The following is a 13353-nucleotide window of genomic DNA, read 5'->3' as shown; positions in this document are numbered from 1 at the left end:
ATTTAGTAAGATGCCGACTCCTCCAGCTATCTTTAGCCGTGCCAATAAGTAGAGCGACTCAAGGTCACGGCTGTGGTCTGAAGATAAACCATTGGGAGCAGGGACTTTGCTGTGATCATTCAACAGCACATAACTGAACCAATTCTCTTTATGTATATGCAGTTTGCAGCTTTTTATTTACAAAATAATTCAATAAAAATGTCTTGAGAACATTGGTCATTATGGGATAGCACTGTCTACTACTAATACTACATGGAATATAACATAGTGTTTGACCCAACCCAGATGGCTGTCTGCCAATGTGAGAGAGAGAGAGAGAGAGAGAGAGAGAGAGAGAGAGAGAGATAGAGATATGTATGTATGTATGTATTACTATTTTAAATTGCAAGCTTACTTTGTATGTGTGTGTGTGTATATATATATATATATATATATATATATATATATATATATATATATATATATATATATATATATATGATCCTGCCTCGTTCCTCAAGCACTTATTTGCCTACAATCAGCATGGATAGGCACCGAGGCACATCAGCAGAAGTGACAGCACGCAAATCAAAGGCAATGTGTGTCACCGAGACTGTCCTCTCTCTTTCCCAAACACTTCTTCTATAATGCATGCAAATATAGTCCCATGAAATGGAAGCGCTTGGAAGGGATTCACTTTGATTGGTACCAGCCATTTGTCTTAATTTACTCTACTCCTACTATACTGGGTAGAACTGATTTATAGTTGTGTGTGAAATAACTAGCAAATACATTTAAGTGGACACGGTTATGACAAATCAGATTATCTGTATTATGTATATTTCTTCCTCCTGCTTGTTCAATTGGGAGGGATCCCCACAATGCAATAAAGAGACATACATAATGTGACCTTTAAATAACAGCAGACGTTACAAATAAAGTATATTTACAGGTACTTACCAAAAAGCTGACAAAACTAGCGCCAAAGCTCATCAGTGGACTGCTATTCCTGCAAATAAAAAGAATGATTCCATGGTTATTGCATTCTACAGTACGGGAAGAAGTCAGATGCATGGTGCACACCTCCCAACATTTTGGAAACAGAAAGAGGGACAAAATCATTTGCCACATTGAAAACTTTTTGACCATGCCCATTTTCTGGACCCCCCCTAATTACCATGTTCATCTTACAAAATTTGGCAGGTTATGAAACCTTGAACACATTTCTGTGGTTTGTATGTGTTATTACAGTTTTGCTAATGAAGATGAATTTCCCTTTAAGCTTCAAGTCACAGTTTCCCCAAGAGACCTGCTTATCTAAATTACAATTGTTTCTTTGCTTATCTTAAATTGTTACAAAAATATCCTAGTGTAACATGTTTGATGGGCTCTCTGCCAAAAGCTAATTAAGTTTTAGAAGTTTTGTATCTTTTTCTGGCTGTTCAGTGCATGAGATCAAAGAGAAAGCTGGGACATTTCAGTAACAATCCAGGACTGTGGGTTGAGCTGTCAAAATTGGGACTGCCCCGCGAAAAACGGGACAGTTGGGAGGTATGGAAATTGACTGACTACTAACAGCATCTAGCAAAAACTGCAATAGTCAGTGCTCTGCCTCACTAAAAATCCTGGCCAAGTCCTAGCGTAATATCATATTGTAAAGAGGTAACAATATAGTAATGAACATCTGTCTCTCCCTGGAGTCACTATTACCGAAATCTTGTTTGTTTGGTGTAATAGATGAATTAGTGCCCTTACAAAGAACTAGAACATTATTAAACTCTATAATGTTCTATGCAAAAAAGTTGTTAATTATGAGATGGATGAGCCCCAACGCTCCCACACTTCAACAATGGATTGACTTAATAAATGTTACTCTGCCACCAAATGCAACCTGTGGAACAATGTGCAAAGAGCAAATAAGACAATTTGTGCCTATTTTTTGCAACTCTACTCTATTTTAGTAAATGAGGGCTTAGGTTTCTGGAGCCCGCCAGCTGCTTATTAATAAGACCATCCAGTCAACAGTTATACGAGATGTACAGTAGTTTAGTAGCACTCAAGCACCAGGTAACTGTAAAAGATTATAGGTTCTCAGAATTAGCTCTGATTTTATGGTTAGGCATCACCACAACAGGTTCTTCTTTCCAGGCTGTCTTATCTGCAGATTTCTTATAATTCTTTGAGTGGATGCTACCATACTGGTGGCCTTACAAATGTATATGTAATATCAATAGATTATACAGAAACAGTATCACAAATCAAATTTCCATACAAGTGTATCTCTACCTCCCTACTAATAATCCTATACACTGCACTGACACAAACTATAGTGCAACTTTTCCCACTTATTAGAGGGTTAGGGGGATACTGTTTTGTACTACTTGTTTATTTAGTTGTAAATGTAATTACATTTGTATATAGGTTTACAGAACGCATTTTAGGACATCCTGTAGCGAAACATGTCTTTCATGCGATGTCTTATGCCTTCGTTATGGCGCATCGGTTGCTTTTACCGTCACTCATCGTCCAAATCTGCAATCACACCTCCGTCCTCTACTCTCCCTTCTGAGCTGTCAGTCATACAAACTCCGCCCTCAGTCCTCCACCCTTAGTCCTCTGCCTTCCGCCTTCAGTCCTCTTCAATTCAGTCCTCTTCCTTCCGCCCCCTCCCTGCTCAGCCCTCCACCCTCTTTCTTCAGCACTCCCCGCTCAGATCTCTCTTTTCAGCCGACAGTCTTGTCCCTAAGATTCTAAAGTGGTGAGCGAGGGCGGAAGGAAGAGGACTAAGGGTGGAGGGTGGAGGGAGGAGGATGGAGGTCTGACAGCGGAAGGCTGAGGGCAGAAGGCTGAGTTCGTATGACTGACAGCTGAAAAGGGAGGCACCATTCCGAAGGCATAGGACATCGCATGAAGGACAGGTATTTCGCTGTAGGATGTCCTAAAATGCTTTCCGTATAGGATTGCATTTATCCACCAACCATCATACTTTGATAGTGACCTTCCCTTTAGCCTTTAATCTATAATCAATACGTTGATTTGACCATCAGTTTTAGACAGCGCCGTTTCTGGGGAAGGAGCCGCCTGAGGCATTGCCGCCCCCGCACCGACTTACCTGTCGGCGAGGGGAGGCAGGAACACGATTGCGGAGAGCGCAATTGCGCTCTCTCGCAATAGCGCAGCCGAATTTCCGGTTTAAAAACCGGAAATTCGTCTCTTAAAGGTGCAGGAGCGGTTTTTTGCCGCCCCTGGAATCCTGTCTGGCGCTGCCGCCTGAGGCGAGCGGCTCAGCTCGCCTCATTGGCGGAGCGCCCCTGGTTTTAGAGCAGGTTCAGCTCAGAATAACAGTTGCACACACTGCAGGTCACTTTAGGTCTGTTTTTTATTCATTATGACCTGCTCAGCACTTACCCATGACTGTCACAAGATAAAACCACTGTCTGCTCAATAACTTATGGAACTGACGTGTCAACAGTGATATCCTACCCTACCGCAACACCACTGCTGAGCAGGCGACACCAGATAAATCAGTATCAGTGGCTTTAAAGGAGAAGGAAAGCTACCGAAGCAGTTTATTGCCAATAGATTAGCCACAATAGTGCAAGCTATAACACTATATTTATTCTGCAGAATGCTTTAACATACCTTAAGCTTACTTAATTTTAGCTTTTCCTTCTCTTTTAGCGATCATGGTCATGACTCAATACACTGATGTGGCTCTATGTGTTGTACAATAGTGTTGCAGAAGAAGAACATCTGAAATATATACACAGGAATCTGAAGCCTGGCCATAGAGGCATGCTAACAAAAGTTAACGCTTCTATTTCACTTGGTTAACATCTAACATGGATCAGCTTCAGGTGCTCATTGTGTCTCAAGTATTAAGCCGGCCATAGACGCAAAGATCCGATCGTCCGAATCAACGTAAAATGTTTTCCACTTCCCACCCCTTATTTGCATATGCAAATTAGGATTCGGTATTCGGCTGAATCTTTCACAAAGGATTCGGGGGTTCAGCTGAATCTAAAATAGTGTATTCAGAGCATCCTTAATGCTTAGTCAAGCCTTTGCCCACCATACACCTTATAATATGAGCAATTCAGTAAAAGCTGCCTGTGTGATCATAATGCACCTGCTGCCACCTCTGAGACACAACAATTTGCCCCCATACACCCCCTATGGGAGATACACTAAAGGCAGCCTGCATATTTCCTGGGCAAAATAAATTTTCAGCAGCCAATTTTATGTTTGAAACCAACAGGATTATTTAGTTATTATATACAGGTATGTGATCTGTTATCTGGAAACCCATTATCCAGAAAAATCCAAATTACGGAAATGTCGTCTCCAATAGATTCCATTTTATAAAATAATCCATTTTTTTTTAACTGTTTCCTTTTCTCTGTAATAATACAAAGATGCAATTATTCCTTATTGGAAGCAAAACCAACCTATTGGGTTTATTTAATGTTTACATGATCCTTTAGTAGAGGAAAGATACTGTATAAATATCCAAATTATGGAAAGATCTGTTATCCAGAAAACCCTAGGTCCAGAGCAGTTTGAAGAACAGGTCCTATACCTGTAGTAGGAAAGTTACCCACTGAAAGAGTAGCCAGTTCATTCCCAATAGCTTTGCAAACATGGATTGTGCTGGATTTTATTGCTGTAGTTTTGCACATTTCTTATTCCACCCATCTATGTGGTATTAACGAGAATTTTATTGCTCTATAAATGAATTGCCTATTTATCTAGCGATAGAAACAGCAGAGCAGTGAGTACAAACATCAGCATCCTGCAAGGCCAGGATACATTAGATTTATGCATATCAAATATACGCACAGAACAAGGTCAAGGTTACAATGCAAAACAAAGATTTTGGTGAAATGCTGTTCCCAGAGGTACTTGTGACAAGCAAAGCCAGCATTTATTTCATACGGATTTGTGTTTCTCGACAAGATGGGGTCCTGCCCATAATGATATTTCATCCCCATTCTATGATATTCAGTATCATAATACAACTATACACCATATGTGACTACTTTTGTACTGCTTTCTATTTCAGAAATCAATTCATTTTGAATTCCCATGTTTTCTAGTACAGGTATGGGATCCCTTATCCAGAAACCAGATATCCAGAATTAAATGAAGCCCATATACTATAAAGTCTAATTTTTAAAATTGATTTTTCTCTGTAACTAGACCGAGAAATCCATATTGTTTAATGTTTAAGTATTTTTAGCAGATTTACGGTATGGTATGTTCCTTATCTGGAAAACCCTGGGTCCAAAGCATTCCAGATAATGGATCCTATAAGTGTAGCAGCTCAGGCTACTGATTTTCTAAGCTGTTGTACAATCCATTAGTTGCCCTCATTTCTTTTAGGTTGAGGGATCACAAGAGTTGCCACCTGTCCAGGTTTTGACCCGGACAGCCTGGTTTTTAAAGGGCTGCCCAGGTCAAAACTGTCTGCCTGGTTTTCCAAATCAGGAGAACTGGACAGGATTCCCTATAATTGAGGTGGTGATCAACCAATCTCCATTCACCACATCATAGCCCTGCCCCTGTTTTCACAACACACCCCTACAGCGTAACAGCCCTGCCCCCTGCCCGGATTCAACCAGGCCAAAAGGCGACAACCCTACACAAGACACTTCGTTGCCCGCTGGAAATCCCCTCTTTGGTGAGTGACAAAATGTCAGAAAATACCACCTCATGCATTGGAGTAATAAAAAAAGTGACAGCAGTCATTTTTGTGCAATTACACTATTTTACATGTAGTGATTCCAATCTTAATGGATGGGGAGGTACTTTTGAGTGCTTTGTCATGGATACATGATAGAGAAATCCAGCAAATAAGGCATATAGTTGTAATATTTGTGAGAATTGGCAATCAGGCTTAGTGTGGGATAAAGTCCTGCAGCGGGTGGGGTACCCGCGGGTTACCTGCAAAAACATGCAGTACCCTGCGGGTTGAATTTCCGGGTGCGGGTATGGACACAGGTCGGCGGTTCTGGGGGTCCGGCCGCGGGTCTTCTCAATATCGATTTTTCCTCCTTTTTTCTGATCACGCCTACTTCCGATGATGTCACTTCCGGTTTACAATGACAGCACTTCCTTATTCTTGATGGTCAGCAGGTTGCAGGTTCGGGTTGCGGATGAGGTACTTGCGGGTCGGGTAGCGGGTCCAAGCGGGTAAGAATGCGGGTTGCGGGTTCAGGGGGTTCCAAAAAATGGACCCGCGCAGGACTCTAGTGTGGGAATAAGCTGTGAACATATCAATGACTTTTAGAAACACGTGAAAGGCTATAGAAAGGCACGCACTGTCACCAACCACCTATGGAAAGTCACCACATTAGAATAACGAATGAGTCACTACCTGCTCAGAGCCGGCAGCCCACAAATTGCCCTGAATGATCTATATTTACCAACCATGCACTTATTTCTTTAAAATACCTTTAAATAAATATGCATGGAAAGACAAGCTATTATCCCCTTCATTATTAATCCATTACTGTCGCACGTCTGATGGTTTCAGTCACCGCTCAGACTTAGACTAAGTTAAGAACATGAGAAAACTGAAATCAATATGGACGTCTATATGACAGGCTGCAAAAAAGTCGAACTGTTTTGATCGTTCCGGCTCTGGATCCTCACGATCTTAAAGGAAAGCTATACCCCCTGAACAATGTAGGTCTCCATAAAAATATATTGCATAAAACAGCTCATATGTAAAACCCTGCTTCATGTAAATAAACCATTTTCATAATAATATACTTTTTTTAGTAGCATATGTCATTGGGTAATCGTAAATAGAAAATTGCCATTTTAAAAAATAAGGGCTGCCCCCTGGGATCCTAGGATTCAAGGTGCACACAAACAAACCAACCATACATTTCAGGTCACATGAGCCAATTAACAGACAGAGTTCTGTCTTATGCTGCCATGCTTTTCCCTGTTACAGTTAGCAGTACTTCTGGTCAGGGGATCTTTGAGACAAAAGAGAGGACTATCATGAAATGGAGGTTCAAGGCAAGAGATGTAAAAGGCCAATATTTACTTACCGGTAAATATATATTCCAGTTTGGTATTTTTTCTTTTAATATGCCACTTAATATGATATAAACTATCTGTTGCTTAAGTATTCATTTTGGGGGTATAGTTTTCCTTTAAGCATGTTTAAAAGGGGGAACCTTTTGCGGTTTACCAAAAACTGCAGCCCAAAATCTACGATTTAGTGCTAACTTCAGCAAAATATTCCGGTAACTGCCGACGTGCATTCCTTTCAGTACTACGCACGCTAATCCTCACATGTATCATAGTTAATCTTGTATGACCTTGTTGATATAAACCATAATAATACTCAGAGACACTGAAGGGTTAATTTCCTAATGCTGCCAAAGGCCTCTTATAGCCGCTGCCAACTTCCACTTCTGGGAGGGATATAAAGGCTGCATATTACAAAATGGACAATTCAATGGGAAACTTCCAGAGCAGAAAAATATAAAATACAAATTCATATTATTAAAAAAAAAAAAAAAGGTTTCTAAAGAACCCATTGGGTAATGTATATCCAAAAGCATTTTGGTCACAAAACAGGCATTTGGGCCAGACTGCGGAAATATCTGAAAATATCATTCTTTCTATATAAATACCATTTATTTGAATATATATTTGCCTGTAGTAAATGACAAACAAGTTTTAAAAAAAAGTAGCTTTCTATGAAAGAGATGCAAATGGAATCCATTATCTGGAAAGCTCTGAATTACGGGAAGGCCATCTCCCATAGACTATTTAAATCACATAATTTGCATTTTTTTCCCTTTTTTTCTGCAATAATAAAACAGTACCTTGCACTTGACAATAAGATATAATTAAACCTTATTGGAGGCAAAATAATCTTATTGGGTTTAATTCATGTTTAAAGAATTTTTTAATAGACTTAGGGGTTATTTATTAAAGCTCAAAATTAAGTTTTTTTTTTTATTTAGAATCCAAATATTTAGTGGGGAAAAAAATAGAATTTTTTTTTAGATTTATTATACCCTGAAGATGGAAAATGTCCAAATTTGAAAATCCGGCATCTCAGACCTACCGAGGTTGTATATAAGTCAATGGGAGAAATCCCTATTCTATTTTGAAGTTTCTGTGAAATGTGATGGAATTAGCCCGAAAATTAGGCTGTCTATTTCGGACAAAAATCTGAAAAAAAAAAAAAAATAGCAATTCAGGGGAAAACTCAAAAAATCGTACGATTTGGATTTTAGCTCAACGTTTTCATATTTGTCCCCAATCTGATTAAATTGTGTTTTTTAAAACCATTGGTGTATATAATAGATGTTTTGCAAGCCTCATGCTAATCATTATATATTCTTCACAATGGATCCTGATGCACCACTTGCAAACCTACCCCTGTCATTAACCCGGAGGTGCTTAGTCTCATCTCACTTGCTCATCGTAGCAACAACCAGCAAACTGCACTACCATAATTACAATTAAGGCACAGATATCTGTAAATTAAAAAACATTCGTAATGAATGTAGATTATGTACGTTTTTTTTTTAAATTAGGCAAAAACTATTTTTTGGGTTGATATTTCCTTTAAACCCCATTACATTAAATAAAACAGTACTGGTTCATAATCGTGTTATTTTAATAGATCCAATCACACCCTTTAACAATCCTTATTTAACATCCTTTAACATAAAAAATGAAAGAGTGGGAAACAAATATGCCCTATACATGAATGTAAACAGGCAAAGACATTTTTTCTCTAATCTAATATGATTGCTTGAACTATCAAATACAGTGACCTCTGTCAATACATGTGAAAGCTCAAGGGCCAAAGTACTTGATTACTGAAACTGGCTAGACTGGATGCAATTCCTCACGCCAAAGAAGATCACACAGGAACTATTTATTGATAAGAGAATAATTAAGTACAGATTGACACCTCACTCACATCCTACTCATTAGTAACTGAAATTCACTCTTGATTAAATAAACGAGTTGTACTTGCAATTGTTAATCAAAATCAATAATACTAGCAGCGTTGTGCTATTTAAGCTCTTATACAGTACAAGTCTTTTTACCAGACTATTTAAAGGGATAGTAACATCAGAAAATTAAAGTGTTTAAAAGGTAAAATTGGTAGATAATGAATCAGTCTGAAGAATCCCATTGTATACTACAGAGCTTATCTGTTATCTGCTGTGTATCCCGTGCCTTCTCTCCTTTTTTAGCTTTGAATGACTATTATTATTATTCTATTACTATAGAAGAGTTTCTAACCCAAACACATCAGTTGTACCAGTGCAGGGCAACACTACATTAGATTTCCATTAATTTATAAAAAATTAAATTTTTAGATATTACTGTTCCTTTTATATATGCTGTATATGTATAAAAAATAAGAAATAAGACTGTATTGCATTGAATGGAGTATAAGGACACAGCCACATGCTGCCAGAGATACATCAGGAGTAACATACAACTTTCAGAACATTTGTAATTAGCTCTAATGAGCTTAAAATAAGAGGTTCAGACATCTGAAAATACCATCTGAGTCTCTGACCTTTCAGCCAGCGCTGTCCATACTGATGCTCTCTGCGGGGAGTCGGAACACACATCACTGTGCAGGTGTTTAAGAGACCACGATGCAATGTTACGCTATGAAAAGGCTCCCTACCGTTCCGCCTGCCTGCACGACTCACTAATCAATGCTAATTACTGCTGTTCTTATGTGCCCAACACATTTTTCAGAAGTTTCAGGACCTAACAAAAGCAACTTCCTACACAAGTCTTCTATTATCTTAAATAACATAAGTTAAATTTCATTGTAATTTCTAACAAGTACAGACACTATCATTACATACATCATTGTGCCGTTTGTCTGCTAATTGTAAAGAAAGTTTAAAGTTAAAAATAGACTTCAAACTGGCACACACCCATAATATTCTGAAGAATGGCTGAAACAAGTGGAACCGGTACTCATGTAAATGCAAAACAGGTGTCTATTATACCTGAATTGCCTTAACCAGTGTCTTTTGCCAGGAGCTGTAAGTAATGGTCACAAGAAGACAGGGAAGTTAAAGGGATACTGTCATGGGAAAAAACATTTTTTTCAAAATGAATCAGTTAATAGTGCTGCTCCAGCAGAATTCTGCACTGAAATCCATTTCTCAAAAGAGCAAACAGATTTTTTTATATTCAATTTTGAAATCTGACATGGGGCTTGACATATTGTCATGACATGACTGGGAGCAGCTGGGAAATTGACAAAATGTCTAGCCCCATGTCAGATTTCAAAATTGAATATAAAAAAAATCTGTTTACTCTTTTGAGAAATGGATTTCAGTGCAGAATTCTGCAGCACTATTAACTGATGCGTTTTGCAAAAAACATGGTTTTCCGATGACAGGATCCCTTTAAGTTCAGAGGCCTAAATATTATATATATATATATATATATATATATATATATATATATATATATATATATATATATATATATATATATATATATATATATATATATATATATATATATATATATATATATATATATATAAAAAAAAGAATGGCTGACACAAGTGTGCCTTCCAAGCAATGGGAGTAAGCATGCATGGGTCTCAATGGATCAAACGGCAACCAATTAAAACCTAAGGCTAGTGCCCCTCTCTGTGAGACACAGTTTTCTAACATTTGCTCTGCTAGTAATATGCAAAGTTGGAAGGGCTACAATGGAGTTTTGAGCGTCTGCATTCTGAACTGCAAAAGTTGTTTCTCCAGAATTACTGTAAGGGCTCTTACACACGGCCGTTCCGACCTGCGCTCCCCTGCGTTCCGTTTTTTGGCGTTCAGCCGCAGGGGAGCGCAGGAATAGACGCAAGTCATTATTTGAAATGGGGCTGTACTCACTCAGGCACGTGTAGGCGCCAAACGCAGGAAAAATGCAGCATGTTGCGTCTGAACCTGCGTTCTGCGCCTACACGCGCCTGAGTGAGTGAGTACAGCCCCATTTCAAATAATGACTTGCGTCTATTCCTGCGCTCCCCTGCGGCTGAACGCCAAAAAACGGAACGCAGGTCGGAACGGCCGTGTGTAAGAGCCCTAAGGGCAGAAGCAGCTGTTCGACTGTTAACTGTATCCTGTCGGGTTTTTGCATTAGTTTCATATATAAATTAATTGATCTGATAATCTTAATAAAGGGTATTTAGAAGAGACAAAAGGCACGACAAAAGGCACGTGAAAAGTCGGATGGAGACGCAGGGGTCAAGATTCTAATTGGACTGAATGAAAAGTCGGAGGTAACAATTACATTACATCCGACGCAACACGACTGCCAGATGTGGACGCAGAAAGCAGCGTCTTCATCCGACAGTCAGAACTTCGTGTCTTCTTTCTCCCCTTTGGCAATTTCTGTCTCTTTCGGCGCACGCAAGTCGGAAGCTGGCATTTGACAGTGGAGGGCAGGGGGAGCCCGCGACAAAGCGTGCGAAGTCGGCCCAAACGTACATCTCTACTGAGCTGCCAGACTCAAACACCAGAGATACGAACATTAAACTTTTTTTGAAAAAACTGTAAAAAATAAATAAATAATGGAAAGTAATTGAAAAAAAGTCTTTTTTTCTGGGGAACAACCTGAAAAGAACTGAAAAAAAGTATTTCTTCTGTTGCTCAGCTGTCAAAACACCCAAAATCCCCTCTACCTCACTCAATAGAAATTCAGTGAAAGCGCCCAAATTAGTGCTCTCACGGGATCCCCACAGGAAGGCAGTATGGGACAATTTGTGGTTTTGACAATGAATTACCTGGAGCTATAAAAATGCACCAATGAAAACAGCCGACATTTGCTCTGTATGCCATAGGCCGTATTATACTCGGTTGTTCAAATACATATTACCGTATGTAGCAGGTGGTGTAACAAAAGGGGAAAACATAGCGTTATCTTCATGAGCTTTATTATATGGAGTTTTATCAGAATTATCACGTCACCTTTATAAATATGTACAAGAGTACACAGTGCCCAGGGCGTATTTAACCATTCTATAAGGAAAGGCTATTTTTTCCCCAATGGATTTCAGCAGCAGATAAAACACCTGTGTGCTAGTACCCTAAGAGGATGAATTACGATTGGCTGGAGGCATTTCTCTGTGTGACATTTCCTTATGTCATCAGACGTTACCTACCAGACTCTTCTCTTCAGGCTGAGGACCAAGAAAGGGTGAATTGCTCTTTCCTTTTATTGTTGTCAGAACTGGGGTGGTTTTGTTTTAGTAGCTGGTAACACTTGTTCCAGCTACTAGGAAGCTTCTTATTAAAGTTATTGAAAGACCCTTTCTAATTGTTTACGGTATGAAAAATATGCATTGTGTTTCAATAAGGAATGCTTGGAATATATTTAAAGAGCCAAAACTGCTTTTCCAACAAATTCTGTGAACTGTTTTTGGTTAAAAAAAAAGAGCAGTTAGGAGCAATCAGTTTCATAGAAGGAGTGACAAAGACACCAATCAGGATTGTATTTCAATTATTTGCTATTACATTTAGGTTCATAAGGGTTTAAATGTGCTTTCTTCCATCTTCTGACCTGATTAAAATATAACTAAAGATAGCAACCATTTCTAACCAACTTCTGCAAAAAGCTCATTATCCCATCATAAAACACATCATTATACTATTCTGAAGTCCAGAGAGAGAGAGCAAACAAGTGGGCAAGAGCCTGCCAGGCAAGTCATTAGCACACACCCATGCCCTCACCATAAGGCAATAGGCCTGCAACGTCAGCATATTTTTCATATTTTTGCAAAATGTCCAGACAGAATATGTTATGAGCCTTGACTGGCAGCTCATATTTTCATAGTGATATTTTCCACTTACGACTATCATAAAAACCTTAGCAGCATTTTAGCTGATCAAAAGAGCTGACAGCAGTGCCTGTGCTAAAGGCTCTTCTGAATTATTCACTTTCTGAATACTAAAGAGATCAATACATGAATTAAAACTGTGCTTCCCATAAGAGGCTGCAGAAGTTGCAGCTGAGCTTTCAGGGCATATATTGCCGGCACCACAGTACTCAGCTAGAAGTCTCCAGCCACAAACTCACGGGCACTGCCAAACACATGGTAGCAAGTAAAGAGTATGCGGCACCTGCAATATATACACAAGTAATACTAATTCAAAATAGAAGGCAATCACGCACATACTATTATATTCAACATAGTTAATCTTAAGGCTGAAGTGTCCCTGTCTTCTTGCAGAGAGTTCTCCTTCCAAACACCTGAATTAGGTAAACTTGTTGGACCATGCCAAATAAGTTGCTGCACAGATTTCAGTCCAGCCATGCACCATGCAATTTTCATGTCTGTTTAAAGGTGAA

The 13353-nt window shown here is 39.0% G+C and overlaps 1 protein-coding gene across 2 annotated transcripts in view; it reads right to left on the bottom strand.

The window, feature by feature from the left end:
- Positions 1 to 13353, bottom strand: part of ttc39c.S (tetratricopeptide repeat domain 39C S homeolog) — a 55810-nt gene that overhangs the window by 23066 nt on the left and 19391 nt on the right. For both annotated transcript variants that reach the window (XM_018223673.2, XM_018223671.2), the window contains exon 2: positions 940 to 988. In XM_018223673.2, the coding sequence (XP_018079162.1) occupies positions 940 to 988 (49 nt within the window). The remainder of the gene's footprint in view (positions 1 to 939; positions 989 to 13353) is intronic.

The sequence above is a fragment of the Xenopus laevis genome, chromosome 6S, assembly GCF_017654675.1.
Source record: "Xenopus laevis strain J_2021 chromosome 6S, Xenopus_laevis_v10.1, whole genome shotgun sequence".
In the NCBI taxonomy this organism is placed as follows: domain Eukaryota; kingdom Metazoa; phylum Chordata; class Amphibia; order Anura; family Pipidae; genus Xenopus; species Xenopus laevis.
The sequence above is the reverse complement of the archived record's forward strand: the minus strand, read 5'-3'. Positions and strand labels throughout refer to the sequence as shown.